The sequence below is a fragment of the Ascochyta rabiei genome, chromosome 1 (assembly GCF_004011695.2).
Source record: "Ascochyta rabiei chromosome 1, complete sequence".
Lineage (NCBI taxonomy): Eukaryota > Fungi > Ascomycota > Dothideomycetes > Pleosporales > Didymellaceae > Ascochyta > Ascochyta rabiei.
The window spans coordinates 1,679,538-1,701,331 of record NC_082405.1 but is presented as its reverse complement, the minus strand read 5'-3'; the positions used below and the strand labels follow the sequence as shown (position 1 = coordinate 1,701,331).

General features: G+C 52.9%; 9 protein-coding genes across 9 annotated transcripts, besides 27 other annotated features; 3 read left to right on the top strand and 6 right to left on the bottom strand.

The window, feature by feature from the left end:
* Positions 1-7: 7 nt before the first annotated feature.
* Positions 8-60: a tandem repeat.
* Positions 61-207: 147 nt separating this feature from the next.
* Positions 208-233: a tandem repeat.
* Positions 234-678: 445 nt separating this feature from the next.
* EKO05_0000493 (uncharacterized protein) lies at positions 679-1,515 on the bottom strand (the record flags this gene model as incomplete). Its single annotated transcript, XM_038944712.2, has 2 exons — positions 679-823; positions 890-1,515. 2 exons carry the CDS (start codon positions 1,513-1,515, stop codon positions 679-681), a joined length of 771 nt encoding a protein of 256 aa, XP_038803032.2.
* Positions 1,059-1,092: a tandem repeat.
* A 185-nt stretch (positions 1,516-1,700) lies between the features above and the next one.
* Positions 1,701-1,786: a tandem repeat.
* Positions 1,787-1,797: 11 nt separating this feature from the next.
* Positions 1,798-1,836: a tandem repeat.
* A 167-nt stretch (positions 1,837-2,003) lies between these two features.
* Positions 2,004-2,034: a tandem repeat.
* A 50-nt stretch (positions 2,035-2,084) lies between these two features.
* EKO05_0000492 (uncharacterized protein) lies at positions 2,085-3,366 on the top strand (the record flags this gene model as incomplete). Its single annotated transcript, XM_038937049.1, has 4 exons — positions 2,085-2,092; positions 2,194-2,212; positions 2,268-3,063; positions 3,167-3,366. The coding sequence occupies 4 exons, from the start codon at positions 2,085-2,087 to the stop codon at positions 3,364-3,366; spliced, it is 1,023 nt and encodes a 340-aa protein (XP_038803031.1).
* Positions 2,127-2,169: a tandem repeat.
* A 413-nt stretch (positions 3,367-3,779) lies between the features above and the next one.
* On the top strand, positions 3,780-4,665 carry EKO05_0000491 (uncharacterized protein; the record flags this gene model as incomplete). The annotated part of the gene is made up of 3 exons (XM_038936371.1): positions 3,780-3,867; positions 3,920-4,016; positions 4,071-4,665. 3 exons carry the CDS (start codon positions 3,780-3,782, stop codon positions 4,663-4,665), a joined length of 780 nt encoding a protein of 259 aa, XP_038803030.1.
* Positions 4,666-4,722: 57 nt separating this feature from the next.
* EKO05_0000490 (Dihydroorotase) lies at positions 4,723-6,021 on the bottom strand (the record flags this gene model as incomplete). The annotated part of the gene is made up of 3 exons (XM_038936717.2): positions 4,723-5,505; positions 5,557-5,748; positions 5,887-6,021. 3 exons carry the CDS (start codon positions 6,019-6,021, stop codon positions 4,723-4,725), a joined length of 1,110 nt encoding a protein of 369 aa, XP_038803029.2.
* Positions 6,022-6,327: 306 nt separating this feature from the next.
* Positions 6,328-10,039, bottom strand: EKO05_0000489 (DNA (cytosine-5-)-methyltransferase; the record flags this gene model as incomplete). Its single annotated transcript, XM_059635441.1, has 4 exons — positions 6,328-7,733; positions 7,791-8,844; positions 8,901-9,812; positions 9,863-10,039. 4 exons carry the CDS (start codon positions 10,037-10,039, stop codon positions 6,328-6,330), a joined length of 3,549 nt encoding a protein of 1,182 aa, XP_059491424.1.
* A 788-nt stretch (positions 10,040-10,827) lies between these two features.
* On the bottom strand, positions 10,828-12,188 carry EKO05_0000488 (uncharacterized protein; the record flags this gene model as incomplete). The annotated part of the gene is made up of 2 exons (XM_038936909.1): positions 10,828-11,682; positions 11,799-12,188. 2 exons carry the CDS (start codon positions 12,186-12,188, stop codon positions 10,828-10,830), a joined length of 1,245 nt encoding a protein of 414 aa, XP_038803027.1.
* Positions 12,189-12,356: 168 nt separating this feature from the next.
* Positions 12,357-12,418: a tandem repeat.
* Positions 12,419-12,751: 333 nt separating this feature from the next.
* Positions 12,752-12,804: a tandem repeat.
* A 27-nt stretch (positions 12,805-12,831) lies between these two features.
* On the bottom strand, positions 12,832-15,243 carry EKO05_0000487 (DNA-dependent ATPase protein rad54; the record flags this gene model as incomplete). Its single annotated transcript, XM_038944711.1, has 1 exon — positions 12,832-15,243. The coding sequence occupies one exon, from the start codon at positions 15,241-15,243 to the stop codon at positions 12,832-12,834; it is 2,412 nt and encodes an 803-aa protein (XP_038803026.1).
* Positions 15,244-15,703: 460 nt separating this feature from the next.
* EKO05_0000486 (mitochondrial 54S ribosomal protein YmL19) lies at positions 15,704-16,289 on the top strand (the record flags this gene model as incomplete). The annotated part of the gene is made up of 2 exons (XM_038936572.1): positions 15,704-15,832; positions 15,885-16,289. 2 exons carry the CDS (start codon positions 15,704-15,706, stop codon positions 16,287-16,289), a joined length of 534 nt encoding a protein of 177 aa, XP_038803025.1.
* A 373-nt stretch (positions 16,290-16,662) lies between these two features.
* On the bottom strand, positions 16,663-19,131 carry EKO05_0000485 (uncharacterized protein; the record flags this gene model as incomplete). The annotated part of the gene is made up of 3 exons (XM_059635440.1): positions 16,663-16,917; positions 17,056-17,806; positions 17,858-19,131. 3 exons carry the CDS (start codon positions 19,129-19,131, stop codon positions 16,663-16,665), a joined length of 2,280 nt encoding a protein of 759 aa, XP_059491423.1.
* Positions 18,734-18,828: a tandem repeat.
* A 339-nt stretch (positions 19,132-19,470) lies between the features above and the next one.
* Positions 19,471-19,558: a dispersed repeat.
* Positions 19,559-19,832: 274 nt separating this feature from the next.
* Positions 19,833-19,862: a tandem repeat.
* Positions 19,833-19,998: a mobile genetic element.
* Positions 19,999-20,063: 65 nt separating this feature from the next.
* Positions 20,064-20,092: a tandem repeat.
* Positions 20,093-20,220: a mobile genetic element.
* Positions 20,206-20,369: a mobile genetic element.
* Positions 20,292-20,300: an inverted repeat.
* Positions 20,292-20,660: a mobile genetic element.
* Positions 20,370-20,406: a tandem repeat.
* Positions 20,407-20,469: a mobile genetic element.
* Positions 20,470-20,863: a mobile genetic element.
* Positions 20,652-20,660: an inverted repeat.
* Positions 20,864-21,031: a mobile genetic element.
* Positions 21,032-21,036: 5 nt separating this feature from the next.
* Positions 21,037-21,179: a dispersed repeat.
* Positions 21,180-21,594: 415 nt separating this feature from the next.
* Positions 21,595-21,639: a dispersed repeat.
* Positions 21,622-21,659: a tandem repeat.
* Positions 21,641-21,794: part of a mobile genetic element that runs on past the window's edge.

Below are 21,794 nucleotides of genomic sequence, written 5' to 3'. Positions count from 1 at the left end.
CTTTGTCGTCGTTGTCGTTGTCGTTGTCGTTGTAGTTGTCGTTGTAGTTGTCGTTGTCGTCAGTCGCGTGGCCTCTGCGAGGCCCGGCAGTAGCTGTTCGGCGTCAAGACGACCGTACTGCGGGGACAGCTAACACGGGCCAAACGTTTGGCGTCGCCAACGTCTTGAGCTTCGTACGGCTCTGCTGTGGATCAGAGGGCCAGCAATTGGGTGGGGGCGTGGCGTGGCGTGGCAATCAAGTTGCTGGGTAGAAGTTGCGATCAGAAAGTCAGGCTGTCACAATCACGTGCATCTCCCCAGCGGCCGCTAGCCAGAAGAAGGACTTTGCGATCTGCCATGGACATGCACCGGATGTTGGAACTGCAAGACTGACTAATCATCGCTGCAGTGTGTTGATCGGAATATCTACTTTCTAAAACTGGAGACTTTACGAAGCAGTCCTGCCGCATACTTTTCCGCGGAAGCATTCCTTTGTTGGTTCAGCACAAAGTTTGCAGAGTTCACAGCCGCCAACATGGTATGCTACTCAAGGATGCCGTTCCTATCAGTATGTTCTGCGGCACTATCGTGGTTGTACACTTTGTTTCATGCGCTCAATACTCCACGTACGAGATCTTGTGTACGTGTCGTGTATTCATATGTTCATCCTCTTTCCAAATCCCCAAGTCTCGCGTTGGCTCAACGCGCAGGACGGAGTGGTATCGACGTTTTGTCATTCGCCGATTTGGGTAAGGATAGTGCTGCCTTTGGAGACATGGGCGGTAGTGGGGGGACCGGTGGTGGAGTCTTTGATTGCGTTGCTTCGCCTCTCAGGCTTTTGGAGCTGAGTGGGTCAGTACAGGAGTAGGTCAGTACAGGAAGACAATGTAGGTGCGCTCGGCCAGTCTACCTTCGTGTTTTGCGGAGCATGCCGCCTATCCAGTTCTTCATGCTCCTGCTTGTCGAGGGTCGTACGGGTTCTTGTGCATTGCCTGTCCACACGCTGCTCCCGGGACTTCTTGCTGGCGGGCTCAGCGTCTTTGTCTCAGCTTCTTCCTCGTCCTCTTCGTGTTGTAGGCCGTCGTCGCCGTCGTCGTCGTCGTCGTCGTCGTCCAGGGGTGGGGCCCACCGCTCTACATCGCCATTGACCACGACGAACCAGCCGAGTTTGGCGTCTGGTGTGACCTTGTCTCTTAGCTCTGCAACGGCGGCCAACTGCTCGTCTGACAGGGCAGGTGCCTGTTGCAGCTCATCTACGTCTATCCCTAGCTTGATGTCGTGGACCTGGTCGCATACGTATGCGTAGGGCTGGTCCTTGACTGTGAGGTCGTCTGGGTCGTACTGCTCGATGAAGCGTAGGGTGGGCAGGCGTGCCATGATATCGGGCCATTGCTGCTTGAAGTTGTCGGTCAGGCAGGCTTGGGTCGCGGGGGCCATGACCCACTCGGGGGCGACATCATCGAGGTTCTGGAGAATGGTGTGGATGCGAACTTGGGCTCGCGGCCAGCGAAAGCCATGGACCAGCCAGGTGGGCATGGTACAGGCTCAAGGGGGAGAGTCTACGCGGATGTGCGTGGGTGTGCGCGACTTGCTACGCTTGGCGACTCGCGAGGTGTGGGGGGACCGAGGGGACCGACGAGGCCGAGGGGACTGTGTGGTCTAGGAAAGGGACTTGCTTTCTTGCCGATGCTCAGCTTGCGAGTCGCGCATGATCGAAGGCAGTAGTATGTAGTACGTAGTATGTATGTATGTAGTACGTAGTATGTATGTAGTATATATGTATGTAGTATGTAGTATGTAGTATGTATGCAGTATATATGCAGTGTGCAGGGTGCAGTGTGCAGGGTGCAGGGTGCATGCAGTGTGCAGGATAGAGGCGGGGCCATGCATGGAGCGGCTTTGTGAGCCTCCCGCACCGTTGTCCCGTTGCAGGTCCACAGTGCAGCGATCGCCGACGCTTGATGCTCCTGCCTGGTGGCTGCAGCTCCTGCCCACCCCACCATTATAGCTACTTGCTACTTGCTACTACCACCACCACCACCACCACCGCCGCCAAGACCTGCCCACGGCTGCCAAGACTTGCCCACGGCTGGCAACGAGCCACCATGCCACTGTACGCCGTCCGTCCCTGGCAGCCTGCTCTTGCACCCACGCCCACGCCCACGCCCATGCCCATGCCTATGCCCATGCAAACGTACACTAACACAGCTGCAGACACCTCCTCGGCAAAAAGGTAACCCCTCTCCAACCACACATCCCCACCACGTCCTCGCACTGACTCGCCCCAGTCATGGAACGTCTACAACCCCGCCAACATCGCCCGCGTCAGGGCCGACGAGGAGGCCGCCGCCGCCCGCGATGCTGCCGCTGACCAGCGCATGCAAGACCTCGACGCCGAGCGACGCGCTGCCCTACTAAGGGGCCGGACACCCCCGCCGCTGCCTGAAGAGCCCGCCACTCACAGCGACCGCACGCGCGCCAGAGAAGGCGGGCACGACACAAAGAGGAGGAAGCTCGCAGGGGAAGATGACACCGACATGGACATTCGCTTGGCTGCGTCCGTGGCGAATCCAACCCACGGCGACCACACGGACGCAAAGCTTCTGAAGCTGCGCACACCCACGAGCGATGCACCCTTGACCGACCATGCCGGCAACATCGACCTCTTCCCCGTCGACGTTAAGGAAGCCCTCAAGCGTGAGAAGAATGCAGATGCCGAAAAGGAGAAGCGCAGGAGGGAGCTGGCTTTCGAGGACCAGTACACCATGCGCTTTTCGAATGCCGGCGGCAACAACGGCTTGCAAGAGCCATGGTACACGGCTCGTCAGAAGATAGCCCACCCCACGTACGCAACCACTGCTGCACCTGAGTCCTCAGGCTTCGACACTAAAAACGTCTGGGGCAATCAAGACCCTCGTCGCAAAGAACGGGAGCAAGCACGCATCTCCTCCAACGATCCTTTTGCATTCATGCAGAAAGCCCAGACACAGCTGAAAAAGTCGAAACAAGACAGGAAGAAGTGGTCAGACGAACGCAACCGCGAGCTGGGAGAGCTCCGAGATGCACAGGAAAAGGAGGAAAGAGGTAACAACCACCGCAGGAGGAGCACGCATCGCCGCAGTTCAGGTCGTAGTCCCGATCAGGAGCGCAAGCTTACACAATCGCTTCGCAAAGACAGACCATGCAGTCCAAGCCGACATCAAGATCGTCATCGCCATCGTAGACACGCACATAGTCGGTCCTCTTCATCGCGACATTACAGGAGTCGAAGCCCTAGTAGCCGGGCACGACAAGACAAGCACGTTGACACATGACCAACAAGTAATCCATGAGCTATATACATCTGGCAGTTTCCCCAATCATCAGGTCAAGCCGTACCCCCATTAATAAGAACAAGGTGAGAGGTGAATCCTAGATAAGCAACTGCTAGAGTCAAACAGGTAATCAATCAAATTAAATCGTTTCCTGGGCCTCACCTACTTGATCGTTGACAGCCCTGGCCATTACCTGTGCAGGCACAAGTGCGTCTACCTCACTCTAATCGCAGTTTCTTGCTCTTCGTCATCTCATGCTGTGCATTTTCTCCTCAAACGTCGCCCAAGTCGCAGCGTGATGAGACGGATCGTTTCTGCGAACCATCACTGGCGTGCAACCAAGGCAATCGATTGCATCGTCATAGCTTATATGCATGCCCCGCCGTGGGGCAACAAGTTCCGAGGTGGACCTCAGAACTACTTACTCTTGAGCTTCGCACAAACCGCTTCCACTTTGACATCTCCAGGCTAGCTCTCCTGTCCAACATGACTTCTCACCCTATGCAACAGTGTTGCGTCATCGGCGTCAAGCATGAAGGCACACCGAAAGGAGACATCAAAAACATTGGCGACAGTACGTATTTCCCCTCCCAGACATGGAGAGATTTGCTGAGTCGTTGGACAAGTCCGCGCATACATTACCTACCCTGAAAACCGCAGCACCCAGAACGCCATCCTCATCATGACCGACGTCCTCGGCTTCGAGTTTCCAAACGTGCAACTGTGCTGCCATCCTTGCCCTACCGATCCTCTCAAGCACTGACTAACGCATCAAAGCATCGCAGACCAGTTCGCAGCAAACGGCTACTTTACCATCATTCCTGACGTCTTCAATGGAAACACGGTCCCACTCAACCCCGGGCCTGACTTTGACTTCCCTACCTGGAAAGCCACTAAGATGCCTCGCGAAGCTGCTGTCGACCCCATCTATGCCACCGTCATCAAGCACCTGCGCGGCGAGCTTGGCGTGAAGCGCTTGGGTGGCGTAGGATACTGTTTTGGCGGCAAGTACGTATGCAGATGGCTCAAGGAGGGTGGCCTTGATGCTGGCTATACTGCGCACCCAAGTTTTGTCGAGGTGCACGAGCTAAAGGGAATCAAAGGGCCGCTGAGCGTCGCCGCGGCGGAGACGGACTTTATCTTTCCTGCGGAGAAGAGGCGGGTGACCGAAGATGTACTCAAGGAGATGAGTGTGCCCTATCAGATGACGCTCTACTCGGACGTGGAGCATGGCTTCGGCGTCAAGGGCGATCTGTCTCATCAACGCGCACGATTCGCAAAAGAGCTGGCCTTTTTGCAGGCTGTCCTCTGGTTCGACGAGTATGTCAAGAAGGAGACGCATGACACGCCTATCCCAAACCCTAGCTGCTAGATGTATGTAAATGCAATGATTCCTCTCACTACGAGTGCTTGTTTGTTTCTGGCGGGTTTACCTCCACTCGGCGCTCCACGTCTGCTCACCCTTCCTGAACGGGACCACCTCGACGCTGACACCATCCTTGTTCAATACATCCACAATCTTCTCTCCACCTTTCTTCAGCATGATCCTCTCATTCTTCTCATCCCTGACCTGGTAGAACTTCCTTCCATATCCACCAAAGAAACCCTCCAACACCTCCTGGCTGACCTCTTCCTCCTTGACGACACCCCTCTCAACACCCACCTGTAGCGCATCGAGCACATAGCCCAGCGCATACGGCTGGGTAAACACGCCCGCAGCTACCTTGTCCTCGCCCCGCTTCTTCGTGCTCGGGTGCGGCGCCGAATCCGTGCCCAGGAAGAAGCGACCTTGACTGCCCACTACAGCCTTCAACAGCGCATCGCGGTCCTCGGGTGTCTTGGCTACAGGCTTGCAGAAGCAGAACGGATCGCCAGCCCAGTCATCAATAACCAGACTCAAGTGGTGCGCCGTGATGGTCCCGCTGACGCTGGGCCCGCAAGCGCGGACAGCGTCGAGGGCGGCCGCCGTACTGCAGTGCTCGAGGATGATGCGCAGGTTAGGGAACCTGGCGTGCAGGGACCGGAAAGTAGGGAGGAATGCAGGCTCCGCGTTGAGGATGGTGATGGAGGCCGAATCCCCCGTTTGGGAAACATGGGTGTTTGCGGGCGTCGAAGGGACTTCGCCATGCAGATTGAGGATCATGTTTTGTTTTTCCATCTCTGCGAACACGGGGTAGAAAGGTTCATAAGAGAGAACGCCAGACGAGGAGTTCTTTGTCTCATGTTAGCGCTTTTACGAGAGGAAGGGACGGCTACTACTTACCGTGGTGACACCAGCTGGGTAGGACTTGACACCGGTGATGCCTGCCTTTTTGGCCTCGCGAATCACCTCGGGTGTGATGTCCTCGTGCAAATAGAGGGACATGAGATAGTGAACATTCGGCTCGATGGCTCGCAGGCGGTCACGATACTCGAGAGCTGCTTGAACCGATGTGACGGGCGGGACAAGATTAGGCTAAGGAACAAATCAATCCTTGCGCGACTGAGAGGAGAGACGAGAGTGTCTGCGCAATAAGAGAAATGACATTTTTTGAGAAAGCCTGAGAAAGAACTAAACTCGACGAAGTGACCTGGTGGCGAAGAACTAGCTTACCATGACATACACCTGATTCACACCTCCCTGGCGGATGGTGGGGGTAACGAGCTGCGACATTTCACCGTCACGTAAGTGCACATGGGCGTCAAATGCCGCCGGCAACTCGATTTCAGTCAGATTGATGAAACTCATGTCTTATGATCTGCCTGGATAACGAGTGTTCGAAAATGCTGTGGTTGTTGATTGAATTTTGAGGTCGCTGCATGAGAGCGAGATCGGGAAGCAGCTAATGGTGGAGCTAACCAAGCTAGGAAATCATCCCATTGAATTCAACTTGCGATTTTCTTTATCGGACTATCTCACCCATACAAAATGATCTAATGAACCTGGTGTGTTGCTGCTACCCAGGAGACCTACAACAGCTTGACCGCTTTACTAGAGGTTCCGACTTCTTTGTGCAATGCCTCGGGCGCGAACTTCGCTGGTGCTGATCTTCGGCTATGTGCCACTCCTTTGCAGCCTTCCGAATTTTGCGCGTTTAAAAGAGCCGGCAGTCTTATCCGCTAGCTTGGGACCCTCTTCTTGTTTCTCTGCCCAGTCTTCTCTTTGGCGTTTGATCGATGGATATTGTCGTGCTGACTGCATGGATGTGGACAAAGCTGATAGGGAGGATCTTCGAAAGCTTGTTGGTGCAACTTGCTCTTTGACTTCGATGAATCGTTGCAGTGAGGTCAAACGTAGACTAGCCTGTGATGATTCATTATTGACTTTGTCAAGCAACGTCGACACATTAAACCTCGGCTTTGTTTCGCACGTTGATGAGAATGAATCTGTCGATACTGGCGCCGAGGAAGATACGCTTGTCTCTTGCAGTGTGTTAACGTTTGAAGGCCGAGCCGCTTCTGTTAAGCGATATTTCAGCACTTGATCGACATCTACAAAAAGCTCAGTTTCGTTTTCTAAGCCATTGGCGGGCTCAGTGATGCATTTGGACTTGGTCAGAGTATCGCGTAGTGTAAGCCCTAGAGAGAACGATACCTTCCGGTCTACTCCGTTGCCAATAATTCTCCATTGTTCGTTGAGTGATCCTATGATTGGCTCGTGGTCTGGGTACCCTTGCGTACGTCGAACCTCCTGGATGCTTAGTGGACGATGCTGAGACCAATGCACTGAAGCACCGTTCCGCGCATCTTGCATATTGAGATCCGTTGTGATCGTCGGTATGAGCCCATCTGCTTTAATGCGTCGGTACGCTCTTCCCATCTCTTTCTTACGCATCTGAAGGAGTGGTGGTACCAGCTCCAGCTGCATAGCTTCTGCGTAGCCGTAGCCTGGAGGTTGTCTCGGTATGAACTCCAACAGCGCCCGATCTTTGCCATTTGTCGGCCGGGAGAGACGATGATCAGGAAACAAAACACAAGTCTGCACGTTCCCATTGCCGATGTTAGGGAGGTCGGATGTGAGCTCTGCGGCAGAGACGTGCGGGAAAGGCGTAGGGTAGTATTCCCGATCGCCAAAGCGCTCACCGTTCGGAAGTCTGCCTAGACTGCGTGCGACAGTTTCTTCATAAGAACGGCTGTGAGTATGGGGAGGCTGTAGAATTTGCTGAAGTCCTGGTGCTGCGATTGTCAGTACGATTCTTGATCGCCGCTGGCAGCTGCCGTAGCTCCAGCTATCCATTATGAATTGATTGACCTGGTAGCCCATGGATACCATGCAAGCCACTAGTTGTGAAAGCACGTTCTGATCTTCGAATCCTGTTCGTGTAGACGCCATGTTGATGACGTTCTCCAGAATGCCATATAACGGGCGATACACATCTACAGCCGTGCAGAACGTGGTGACATGTGAGGCATGCGTAAGCGATTGCTGGCTTAACATGTTTTGTTGCAGAGCAGAAAAGCCTGCTCTAGTTAGTGACGTTCACCAGATGCTGGTAGGAATGAGAGTCGCTAGCGTACCCGGACATGGGGAACCTGCTGCAATCAAGTCTACTTTGCCAACGCAAGCCACATCGTTTGACTGAATCGCAGACAGCAACTTCTGGAGGTAGTCGTCAACAGATCCACAAAATAGTCGCATATTTTGTGGGTCATGACAGTTAGCTCGCTGCGTATGGATCGCCGCAGGGTCATAGTCGACTGACGTCTGGAACTCCACGGCACCTCCTTCCTCAAGGCCTCGATCGAGACCACCGCCACCGCTGAACAAGCTGAGACCCCTCAACTTCTTGCAGGGCAGTGGTGCTTCCCGAGCCTCGTGAAAACCTGCTGGTAGCGCTTCCAAAAAGTTCAGCCGCCAAACATCGTCCTCAAAGTGCAATCCCATGCTGATGAACCAATGATCGCCAGCACCTCGTTGATCGTAGGGTGAAGGTACCTGATGACTGAGTACATCGTGCCGTTGAACAAATCGTATGCGGCAAGCCCGTTTGATTCGTGTTATAGGCAATACTTTGAGCTTGTCGGTGAGGACGAGTTCATTAGGCGCAACCCTAGTCCGCCTGGCCTCGAGCGCCAGCCCCAAACAGTCTCGTGCGAGTCGCAAAAGTACACGGGCTTTCATTTCACCGGCGTTGTAGTCGATCTTGTAGATAACGACAGGTTCAAGGCGCTGTTGACCGTTGGTATACTCTGTGATGTAGACCGTATCGCCGGCACGCCAATCCATAAACCTCGCTTTCGGCTTACGGCAAGGGCACATGGTGTGATCGGTGGTGACTGTCACAAATGCGCTATCTTGTGTGATGTACGTTTGGCGGATGATGAGATCCTTTCCAGTGTTGAGAGATTTTGGGTTCCAGTCCACACTGTGTGTTCGTGAGACATCTGTCGTAAGTATCTCGCGCTCACCGCAGTTGCAGTTGTCCGACAGAAAAACCTCGTTTGCAATAGGATATTTGGCGAGACACATGTTAGTGTCGGAAGGGCGATAGAGCCATAGAACCAGAAGTCGCTGCGCACCGTTGCGAAGATATTCGATTCCTTGGACATAGGCAAGCCACTCAGAACCAGACTTTCGCCAATTGGCTTTATCAGCCTCGTCCGGGATGATGAGACCACATCTCCCACCCTCGCGCCGGAGTCGCTCGTAAATTCGGTAACAGTGTGCTCGGACGAAGTCTGCGCCGTGCGATCCTCTGCAAAGCCTAGCATCTGTTTTCTCAGATGCTGCATCTCCTTGACCGCTTTAGAGGGAGAAGCCGGTTTCAGCTTGCTAGCGAAGTACACATGTTTGAAACTTTCGAACACATGTGGTGTTGCGAGAGTATCCTTGACTACGTCCGGTTGCCGCTCAATTGCCATGGTTCTATTGCACTTGCAGTGGCTCCACACCGGGTGGCTAATTAGATGTTTTGAGGTACTTAGGTTGACAACCTGGTTATAGAAGAAATCCACATAGGCATTCAAAGCAACTCGGAAGTCTCTTACATTCCCGAACGCTGCAAACCACTCTGTGAACTTCTTGTTGGACCCGAACCGTTGTATAAGCCAACAGTGAAAATCGTTCTTGAAGCTCTCTAATCCCACTGTGTTTTTCTTTTGGTCGTCCATATAGTCAATTGCATGCTTTCCCAACGTAGCGACCCACATGAAGGGGGCGTGGAATCTTTTATAGCGAGAAGCAGGTTGTTTCAGCTGTAGCCAGATATCGTGAGTGGTTTCTATGCTGGCCAATCTGGTTTGAATATATGCGACGATGTCAGGGTCTTCTCGTGAGCCGTATCCCTCAATCGAAAGATCTTGGATCTGGATGCGTTCAACGTAGTGTTCTACTTGGCCTAACCGAACGTAACCATCGAAAGAAAGGTTTTTGGCCTTGACGTCGAACAGGTGTAGACTCGTTAGCTCCGAAGAGCGCTTTTGGTCCTTCAACGGGCATCTATAAATCTCAAAGTCAAGAAGATCTGCAATGACATTCCTCCTCCCTAGTCCGGATGTCTCTGGAGCGGGCTTGTCCTCTTCAAGTCTCTCCCATTCGTACTGTTCAGAGCTTAGCTTGCGCTTCATAACTTTGGAGTTGGCCCACTAACCTTCAGGCTCTCTAGGACGTCTTTCTCGGAGGTAGTCGGCTCAGGACAGCTGTGGTTTGCAGCGTGTGATCTGGGATAATCCCATAAGGAGGGCGTCACCTGGACCTTGCATCGGGATGTCGGCTCAGGACGCGCGCCGACTCCAGCAGAACGCAGCTGGATTGTTGCTGTCAGCATAGCGTTCGAAATCTAGGATGTGAGGGTAGTTTGATGCACTGCCAGTCCCTCTAGCAATGAGATGCCAGATGATCGCAATTCCAGAGAGCGTTGTGATGTGGATTGACGTTATTTTTAGGTGTATTGAGGTGGAGAGAGCTTAGCCAGGCATCTATCCAACTCTGCCGAAGTGCGAGTGAAGCCGTTTTGGACCGTGGCGCAGCGCTACCCTTCTGTTGTTTCAGGCACAGTGATTGTTCGCTGTAGGCGCGTTTTTACAGTCAAACGTGACGCGTCGTGCACCCCAATTGCAACCCATGGAACGGTTGTTCAGTTGCGGCACGGTACTGCTTGCTGCTAGTGAGCCTCACCGAGGCGAGGGGTGGAAATGCCCAGCCACCACATTTTTAGAGAATTAGCGCAGCCGTATCGGTCAAACACATGACATGCAGGAGTGGATGCTACCTCGAGAGCAAACCATGGTGACTGAGCTCTCCCGGTGAAGACGCAGCGTGAAGAAGAAAGCGCGGTGGGAACAGAGCAGCTGCTTGGTGTGCAAAGTGTGGGAGCCGAGGCACGTGTCGACGTGTAAACGGTGGTCACAACCAACATGCTTGAGCCAGCAGTCAACAGCACAGCGGCGTCAAAGAGGGAAAAGGAATGATCAACGGATAACACAGTCTGATGCACGTTGCTCGATAGCGACTTCCAATCTATATACAACAGTCATGATCGGATCTAATGTGCTCGCCGGCTAAACGCCCGCGCCGCCGCAACGCCAGTCAAAGAAGCCACCATGTACATCATGTTCAGAGCTTTTCGCCGTGGGGTGCATAGTCCCAAATGTGAGAGGAGTCGTACGTCTCCGTCTCCTCTGCTCTCAGCTTGGGGTCGTCGCCCCGCTTCCTTGCATCTTCTCTTAGCTTGTCGAGCTCAACGTCCATGTCGCCAATTGTGCGCTTCAGCGTGTCCATGGTGACCTTTTCGGCGTCTGTAAAGTCGGGCTCTTTACCGTCTTCCTTGGCCTTGTCTGCGCGCTTGTTGAATTCGTCGAGCTGATTCCATTTTGCGTTGCGATCGTCCTGCTTCTTGATGTAGTCGTCGAACTTCTGGCGGCCGCCGAAGCAGATGCCGTAGCCGTCGCAGTAACACGTGTTCATGGCTGGGCAGTAGATTTCATGGCCGGTGAAGATATAGTGCCAGATGTACTCGAAGATGCGACCGGAGAACTGATCATCCATGCCGGTGGTGAGCAGCCACTTGCGGTAGTGCTGGAAGCGCTCGAGAGGCACTTGGCGAATCCTGTCGCGTGAGACGGCGAACTGGGCACAACAAATGCCCGAGATGGAGGGCGGGATGGGGGCGCCCGGGTGGATCTCCTCCCAGACGCTCTTGCGCCAGTAGATCTCCTCGGGCTTGTGGAAGAAGTCGAAATCGCCGCCGGGGCGGTCCATGTGGATCCAGTCCGGGCAGCCGGGATCGTGGTGGCATCGCACGTTCATGTAGCCGAGGCGGGCGACGCGGTCGTGGTTGAGGCGGTTGACGATCTGGGCGGCGTCGAGGCCCATGAGCTGGTTGTTGTGCCACGCATGGCGGTGGGCGTGCATGAAGAGCGAGGTGTCGGGGAGGTCGTCATAGTGGTCGATGATGTAGCTGAGGTAGACCTGGCGCGCACGGTTAGCACTGTCTGCTCTCTCGTCCCTATGCGCTGTGTCGTGTGCTCTGCGCGACCACTGCACTGCACTGCGCACTGCTGTATGGCCTTGACTGCACCACCTACCATAGCCTCACGGCCCTTGTTCTTGGGCACCTTGTTCTCCGCCTTGTCGTTGTCGACCTCGTAGACGACCAGCGGCGCATGTGGAATCTCCTGCTGCATCCATTCCAGGTCTTCCTTGGTCGTCTTGGGCACCACGATTTTGAATGTGTAGTTGCTGCCTGCGGGCTTGGGCTGCCCCTCGGAGAAGCGCAACGGAATGCTGAAGTCCAGTGGATCCACTCCCGGCCGCAGCGACGACGGCCGCTCTGTCGACAAGGCGGACCCGAGCTTCCATGGCGACAGCGACGCGCTGGCCCCTGTGCCTGACACGCCGTGACGATACCACACCACTAGCGCCAGCACAAAGGCCACGAAGAGGAAGGGCACGAGCCGAGGCGGCCCGCTGAGCATGTTGGCGGCTAGGGCGGACCGTGATTGCCGAGTGCAATGGCAATGGCAATGGGTCACGGCACGCAGGTTGGTGTGCAAGAACGAGACGGCGTGGGCAGAGCCGACATGGCCTGGACAGACTGCAAGACTGGCAGACGTGCGCTTGTCCCCGTGCTTTCGGTGGAGCTAGCGCTGATGGCGCTGATGGCGCTGATGGCGCTGATGGCGCTGATGGCGCTGATGGCGCTGATCTCGCTGATCTGCCCGTGGACGTGGACAGGCCCCGACCGGTTTCGGCGTCTAGCCCCTGCTTTCCATTTCGCTCGTTGCCTCTGTCAGCCATTACGCGTCAAATCTCCTTACTTCCAGGCAGCCTTGCAACACCATAGCACATGCACGCTTCCAAGTCCGGTCCATGTCACCCGCAACCTCTCGACATGCAATATGTGCACACTTGCCTTGCATTGGACACACGAACGCACAAGTGTCAAGTCCAAGAGAATTACGCCTACGATGCCACGCCACGCTTCATGAGCTGGAAACGCCCATGTGATGCCCAGAACTCCACTGCTACCCAAATCTAGCAACTACCAACCACCAACCACCAACCACCAACCACCAACCACCAACCACCAACTACCCGCTACCCACTACCCACTACCAACTAATGACTGATGTACTGGAACACGGCGCTGACCTCGTTACAGCCCTGCGCAGTCTCCTGCCTGAGTAAGAGATCCTGTATCTTCCCAAGCGGTCCCGACTCCCCGTCGTTGACAAAGTGGTTCCATGTGCTCGTATCGCCATACAACATGGCCGGTGCCTTGAGCACCTGCCGGCCGTCCTCTTTCCTGCAACGCTTGCATTTGAACGTGTCGTGCGTGTCACTCGTAGTGTTGTCTCTGTACATGAACAACTCGCGCAACGAGTCGAGACTGAAATGACGCTCAACATCCTCGGCCGAGTCAACAACACACGAGGAAAGCGATTGCTTGTGCGACTGTCGCTGAAAGATCTTCTCCTCAATAGTGCCAGTCGTCATGAACCGGTACACAAAGCAGTCCTTCTTCTGTCCGTCACGCCAAACACGCGCAAGCGCTTGCTGGTCAGCCGCGGGGTTCCAGTCAGGGTCAAACAGGACCAGTCGGTTCGCTCCGATGAGGTTGAGGCCGCAGCCACCCGCTTTAGACGACAAAAGGAAGACAAACTCGGGACCCTCGGGGTCATTGAACTTGTCGACTAGCTTTTGACGCTTACTGACGTTCATCGTGCCATCCAGGCGCAGACAACCGTAACCGCGAGATCGACAGAGAGCACCAAATATGTCCAACGTCTGCGTGTAGTTGGAAATGAGGACGATTTTGTCATTCGTCTCAGCACGAATGCGGGCGAGCATGCGGTCGAGCACTAGCATCTTGCCAGAGTACCAGACCTTGACATCTCGGTCTCTTCCTCGAGCATCCTTGGGTACAAAGTCTTCCGGAAGTACGTTCTCGCTACCAGGTACATCCATGGGCAGGTCGAGTAGGTCGGGGTGGTTGCAGAGCTTCTTCAGCATACCGATAGCCTTGAGAGGCTGCGAGCCTTTGCCTTTGAGCAGACTCTTGATCTCCGGCGACTGGAGGAAATGGTTGTAAAGATCCTTCTGAAAAGGCGCAAGGTTGCAGAAGACCACATGTTCGTACTTGACAGGCAGGTACTTGGAAAGGATGTCGTTGGTACGTCGAATGATGAACTTGTTGACGAGCGTCAGAAGCTCTTTGAGGCGTTCGTCACCCTTCTTTCGGTCTTCGTCCGTTCCGTCGGCATCGCGACCTCTCAATATAGGAATCTCAAACTGCTTGCGGAAGTCTGCTCGTGTGCCGAGGTAGTTGGGGTTCGCAAAGTTCAACAAGGCGAAATATTCAGACAGATCATTCTGAATTGGAGTGCCAGAGAGGATGACGCGTCTTTGTACGTTCAGCCCGTTGAGCGCTGTGAAGGTTTGGCTTTCTCCGTTCTTCAGTCGGTGACCTTCGTCGCAGAGCAGTAGGCCGATGGGAGTCTGGCCAAACTCGTCCACGTATAGGCGAAGTGTCTCGTAGGAGACAATGAGAACAGGTCGAACAACAGAACGTCCGGAGGCAATGGACCACTGTCGAATTTGTGAGATTAGCTCCTCCTTGGTTGCTTTGCCGTCTATAGCGAAGGGGTGGATTGCATCCGGGCCGAGCCACTTGACCAGCTCGTTTGCCCAGTTTCTGACCAGACTTGAAGGGCAAGCGATGACACACTTCTGAATCGTGGATTTGCCGGCGTCGGGGGACTGCTTGATCAGTGTCCACATGAGTGCAATACATTGCAGCGTCTTGCCGAGACCCATCTCGTCCGCCATGATGCATCCGTTCGCCTTCGGGTCGATCAAGCCCGTCGTGGCTCGGTACAAGAAGCGGACACCTTCAACCTGATGCGGGCGTAAAACTTTGGTCAGTCTTGGATCGATGACGACTGGCACTCTTGGCCGTTCTTCGTCGACCTTTTTCTTCAATCCAAGAATCTCAGCAAGGCTCTTGTGTACTACAGGCGTGTCCATTTCTTTCTTCTCTTCCTGGCTCATCTTGGGCACAACCTCTTCCGTGGATGCAGGCTTGTCGTCAACAGTGGGGTCGTAGAGGACAATGGCGAACTCTCCACTCGGGTCGTGCAGCGGCCGAGCAACAAAGACGGCGCCGAGGCGCATGCCCAAAAGTGGCGCAGGGCGGTTGGCATTGTAGGACGTCGCGTCTTTGTTCAGCAGAGGAACCGAGAACCTCGCCCTGAATGCCGTGTCTTTGTCCTTGGGCTTGAAGACAGGGAAGCGGTTGATGTCGCGCGTGGCGAGTGCCAGGCGGTCGTCGTTAGAGTAGGGCTTGTCGTCGCCATCCGCGCCATCCGCGCCAGCATAGTCGACCTTGCGCCTCTTGCGGGCAGGCTTCTCTGAGATGCGTGTCGACGCTGCGGATCCGGGGCATTTGAAGGGCTTGTGCAGGCGTTCTGTCGAGTGCGGGGTGCCGCCATACAATCGCACCACGGGCTTTGCGGGGGTACACTCGCCCATTGCGGTCGACTTGGGACGATGCCTATCTGCAGTTAGTCTACGTGCGCGTGATCGTGCATGTCGGAGCTTACATGGGGGTGGTGGACGATTAGGAGAGGGAGAAGCGGTTGTGCTGCGAGCATGTGTTGACTGGCGCGGCCCAGTGGCGCAAGATGGAAGGCGGCAGTCGCGTCGTGCACTTCTTGGCAGGCGCGGTGTCACGTGGAGGCCAGCACTGACTTGCACTTTTTCACATTGACTGGTGTGAGCGTCACGGTCATCATGACTACCTCAAACTACGCCGGGCACAAGAACTCGCGACAAAGTCTATGATGAGCTCCGGCCCGCTCGAAACAAGTGCGGCGCGCAGTTCACAGCCGTTCTGACACGGCTACGGAAAAACCTTGTTCCCCTCTTTGCGCTGCGGACCTCCGAAGCTGCCCCAGGACGGAACCGTATTCACCACCAGAGACAGCACGCAATGGCACGGAAGGCGATAGCAAAGGACCAAATCGTCAAGCTGATAGTCGGCGCTGGCCAGGCGTCCCCATCGCCACCCGTCGGCCCGGCGCTCGGTAGCAAGGGAGTTAAGAGTATGGATTTTTGCAAGGTAACAGTCACCAACTCTTCAAGCCCTGGCACGGCTGCTCACACATAGACAGGAGTTCAATGCGCGCACAGCCCACTACAACCCCGGCACCCCGATACCTGCTCGCATCACCGTCCGACCGGATCGCTCCTTTCACTTCTCTCTTCGCACGCCTCCCACGGCGACCCTCCTCCTTTCCGCTGCTGGTGTTGCGCCCACCAAGAGCAAGATCCGCGGCGCAGGCAACGTACCAGGGCCGATGAACAACCATGAGGGACAAAAGGGCAAGACAAGTACAAACAGTCCTACCATCGGCAACGCCGTCATGGGAACTGTGGGCACAGTCAGCCTGAAGCATGTTTACGAGATTGCCAAGATCAAGCACAGCGAGACCAGGCTTTCAGGTCTGAGCCTCGAAGGCATCGCGAGGAGTGTAGTGGGACAAGCAGGGAGTCTAGGTGTTGTCATTGTGCCGTAGACGGCAAGAACAGCGGTGATTCAGCGTAGAACCGTCTTTCCTAGCCTGGAAACATCAGGAGCGCAGACATGTTTCGCTTTGTATAAGTTTTTGTACGACAGGTGTATTTCTACGATTTTGGGGGGTGGCATATGCAAGTCGTGGTGGTTGAGAATCTGAGCTCCACCTTGGTTTACAGCGTCTGCGACCATCATAACAAAGTTCGTCTCGTTGGCGTTGCCTGCAAACAAAGTAGAGCCCACTTTCTGTTGCCAAGTTGGTGTGCTGATGTAACATCGTCGGAGGTTGTTGTGCAAGGCCCAGGAGTCCTGCGCAGTACTATGGATCAACCTCGCGACAACATGATTTTTTGCTGCTCGTCCTAGATTTCGTCTCAAGAGAACCCATAAACCCCGCCTTGCTCTTGAAACTTCAGCTGATGGTCACGTAAATCGGCCCACAATCTCAGCTCAGTCTCTTCGTCCATGTTTGCGTCGGACGGGTCGCTAGCCTCAGGACTAGCCCGCTCCAATTTCCCAAGGATCTCAAGGAACTTGTACAGATAGTCCTGATGCTGCAGAGCCACGCTGCCCTTTCTCTCCTTGGGCACTACCAGCAGTGTGCTGGCAATTGAGCGTATCTTTTGGATCTGTGTCGGAACAAACCGTAAGCTGGCGATCGGGCTCAAGTTTTGTGTGTGCAGGATGAAGTGAGTCGGACAAGACAAGTGCAGTTCATCGGCTTGATAGAGAAAATCAGAATCTCGCAACTGAAGCAGTATACTTACGAATGAGTCTCCATTTGGCTCCATGTTGACCATGTCGATGCTGCCGAGCACCACAAGAAGGTCCTTGACGACAAGCTCTCGCTCTTCGGACATGATCTTCTCAAGGGCCTCGGCGTCTGAAGTAGAGCTGGATACGAACCTGTCCAATCCGGTCGCCAGGGCGCTAGGGGAGCTCCGAATATTGCTCTGAGCTTTTGTGCTGGCCTTCTCTTGAAGCATAAAGTACTTCTCGACAAGATAGGAGCGCGTAGCCAAGTGGCTAGCATACACGTTGGCCTTTTGGATCTCATAACGACGCAGGTCCTGGGCTTCGGCAGTACTAAAACTGTTCAGTGCAGGCTCACGCATGCCGTCGAAGTCAGGTAAAGGTGGGAAGTACGGCTGCTTGGGTTGTGCCAGGTTGTCACGTGCGGCTTTAGACTGTACCTTGAGGACGTCTGGTAGGCTTTCGAGGATCTGCCTACAGCGCTGCAAGCTCTGCTCGAATATGCGCTGCTGTCGATCCCAGTCAAAGACCTCATCCATGCCGAATGCCATCTCGGCAGTAGAGAGCGAAGAGTACGACAAGAAGATGCGGACATTTACGTTGAAGCCTGTGATGAGAGGGATAACACCGGACTGCTGGGCTTGTATTTCGTCTGGGAAGATGTGAACATCGTCTACTTCAACAGGCAGTGGCGGCAGGGGCTCGGTGGGTGTTGCGGGCGCAATTGTCAGCTCGCTGAATGAGGCGCCAAGTTGCTGGATTGTCCTGCGCCACGGTCAGCACATACGGATACTCTCCCGTACACGCAAATCTTACCGTACGCCAACGAAGACAGTCCAGAACAGCCTCCGACCAATCTGCTCGGTGATGTGATCCAGCTTGAAGTCGTGTGCGCCGTCGAAATTTGGGCCATCTGAGCCCCACGCGCTCGGCACAGCTCCCAGATGAGTGTAGCCCTGGTCGTGTGCCTTGTGCAGGCCCAAGGAGCGGATGATGGTCAGGCACTCGGCAAAATAGAGCCGTAGCTGGCGCCATTGGAAAACATACGCGCCCGTCAGGCCTAGGAAGTAACTCGTGCAGGCATCATATACGTTCAAGCTGGGCCGGTCAAGATAGCCAGGTCCTCGCGCCTGGGTACACACCTCGCGACACTTGTCGACCAGAGAGAGGTGGGAGGGGTATTCGTGGCGCGTCTGCGTCTTCAGGTGAAGACGTGGCTTGCGCGGGAACGATGCCACGAGACAGGCAATCATCGAAGCCAGCAGGGCCAGAAAAGATGGATTGGTATAGTCTTCGCGGCGCGCCCATGCTTCTCGGAACGACGGTTCGTGCGGGAAGGGACACAGCGGGTGGATGTGGGTGAAGAAGTCGTCGATGAGGGCGTTCATGGTGTTGAGCGGACAAATGGCGTCGGCGGACAGCTGCGTAGGCGTCGACGACTGCAACTGGGCCAGGGCGTGGGCGGCATTGGTGGGCGACTGCGGCGACGGCTGGCCCGAGGCGGGGTCTGTCTCGTCCAGACGGCGCTTTTTGATGGCTTCGGCATGGCGGTTGGGAGGGCCTCGTCTCCTGCTGGGGCGGTCGAAGGTGCACGGAATCTCCAACGCAAGGCAGGCACGGCACGGCGGCCCGGACTCATCGCACTTGACCTTGCGGATGCTGCACGAATCGCAGGCCTTGCGGAGGCGATTGGGCTTGTGGTTGTGACCGTGGCTGTGACCGTGGCTGTGGCTGTGACCGTGACCGTGACCGTGGTTGGTGTTGTTACTGTCAATGTTGCTCTGCTGCTGCGCCGAAGCTATCTGGACCTGCCCGTGGCCCTGTCCAGGCGGCGGCAGGGGTCGCTGGTCGGTCAGGGCATGATTCGCGTGGAGAGCTTGTGCCTGCAGCACTTCGTTGATGTTCTCAATTTTGGGGTAGCCCGGCTCTGGCGGTGGTGGATAGGACACTCCTGGCGCTCCAGACACTCCCGGCGCTCCAAGCAATCCGCGTGAAGTCTGGCCATCGAGCTGCTGCGTATTGGGATGCTGCGGGTAGAGCGTCGTGTAGGGATGCGGCGCGTTCTCATTGGGATCGGGATATGCGCTCATGATGAACCGATGTTTCTCCGCAACAGCCTGAGGGTGCTTCAGGCGAGAGGCGTTAGCTCAAGAAGTTCGGACGCACTGGATTGACGGCAAGCGCCAGCACGGGACTGTTCTAGGCGGATGCTTGGCCCACTCCGCTCCGCGCGTGCTTTTCACCCAAGCGTGAGAGAAGATTTTGCAGCCATCATAGAGAGCGCGCTTGAATGCATCCGGCAAGTCCCGGCCGAAGGAACGCGTCTTGAAGATCAACGTCGACCTGTTCGAGCTCTCCAACGTTAGGCACAATAGGGAGGTTTCCCAGTCTATTTTGAAGTGCGCGATTCAAGGTTTTCGCTGGTTCATTGTCAGGACTTCCGATAGGATCAGATGGCACAACCTACTAGCGGGTTCCATCTGACTTCGTCGATCCTTCCAGACCTTCACTTTCACTAAGAGCTAGGGCCATTGTCAGGATTATTACCCAACGGGAGTCTTGATACTTTAGGATGATCCGCAATAGCCCATTTTCAGCCATAATTAGACGTTAGCGCTGACTAGTTATCTATAGTATATAAGGAGGGTGTAAAGCACCGGTCCCTCAAAGGGTCCATGCCCCGACTCACATCCGACTCGGTGCCTTTACATTCCGCTTCCGTCCCGCATCCTAGTCAGCACTTCTAACCCTCCCTGTACCTAAAGGTATAAAGGCATAAGGAGAATTAGTCTTTATTAATTAGTTAATTAATAAGTTTAATGTCCTGTGTGAGTATAAGACTATATAAGACGAGAGTAGTTAAGCTGCTCTAGTAATTTAAAGAGTCTATTTGTACAAAGGGATAGTAGATATATGTTTACAGTCATATAGTAAGGGCCTGTGCCCTAGGTTGTTAAGAAGAGCTGTTATTCTGTTAAATTAGAGTTGTGTAAAACTACTCTATAAGTAGGCTATTGTTCTAAATTAATTAATTAATTAATTAATTAATTAGTTTAACGTTCTGTGTAAGTCTAAGACTATATAAGACAAGAGGAGTTAGGCTACTTTAGTAGTTTAATAGTTTAGTTTGTTTAAGGGGATAGTATATATAAGATTACAGTCCTATAGTAGGAGCCTATATATTATAATCTATAGAATATAGAAAGGATATAAGCTAATTATAGTGTATAGGGCATAGTAATTATAATAAGTTATTAGGTTTAGCGTAAGTAAATATAACAGTGTTAGTACTTAGTAAGATGCTAAATATTACATAATATAATTAGGCTTAGTATAATTAGTATAATTAGTAATTAGTATAATTACTGCTTAGGGTAATTAGAGGACTTCTAACACTAATTAGTCTATACTACTACTACTATTATTAAAGTATATAGTTAGTAGGAACATAACCCTTATAGTTTATGTTTAACCTTATTAATTAAGTTTATCTTTAGAATCTTAACATACTCTTATACTAAACAGTCTACTCTATACTATTTATTACACCCTATCTTTATAAGCTTTACTAAGTTAATAACCCTTACTAATCTAGTAACTGTACTTATCCCTAACAACTAATAGAATTAGTGCTTACAGTCTTTAACTAAAGTACTACTTTAATATTTTAAACACCTCTAGGATAGGTACCTCTATAGAATCCTATACTACCTCTAGTAGCTCTAATATAGACGTTTATATAGATCTACTAGTCTAGCCTTTAGAAATAAATGTTTATAAATCTATCCTTTACTACTAAGACTATAGTAAGCTTAATAACTATAAGGTTACTATAGGTAGGTAATAGAGTAGAGTAAGATAGAACAAATAATAGGGTAATATTTAAGAGATAAGATAAATTCTTAATAGATAAGTCTTAAGGTTTGTAAATATTATATATGTGTGTAGCTAGTAGGTCTCTAGGCTTACTCTAGAACCTAGCTAAGGTATTATTAAGGCTATAGCTCTGCCTACTATGCTAAGTATACCTTAAAAAGGTAATAATGCTTACTTTAATAGTAAGACAGTAGCTAGAACAGTACTTATTACCCTTAGGTTAGAGGTAGACGCATCTACATGCCTAAGGCTAAGAGTCTAAGGCTAAGAGCCTAATAATATCTGCTCTTCTTAATAAGTGCCTAACCTAGGCCTAATAGGCAGGTATCTATAGTGCTAGGATCTAACACACACCTATAGCTGCTTAGAGAGATCTCTCTCTTATCCTAAGTACTAGACCTTCTAGCAGCAATAGCACTAGCCTACGTAATAGGGCTGTGCCTTAGCTTACCTACAGATAAGCTAGCTTAGCTAAGACTAGACCTGTGTAGGGTAGTTAACTATCTATAGGTAGACTAGGTCTACTAGTATAATTTAAACTTACGCTATACTATAGCTATTAAAGTAAGCATAATATTAAGGCTATAGCTCTGCCTACTATGCTAAGTATACCTTAAAAAGGTTATAATACTTACTTTAATAGTAAGACAGTAGCTAGAATAGTAATTATTACCCTTAGGTTAGAGGTAGACGTATCTATATGCCTAAGGCTAAGAGTCTAAGGCTAAGAGCCTAATAGGTATTTCCTAGCGTAGAGAGGACACTTATAATAATAGCCTTTCCCCTACTCTCTTTAAAGGTTCGTCCTAAACTGTATAGAGGTTTCTAGTAATATTATTAAGCTCTAGAAAAACCTCCTCTAGAGGGAAAAACTTAG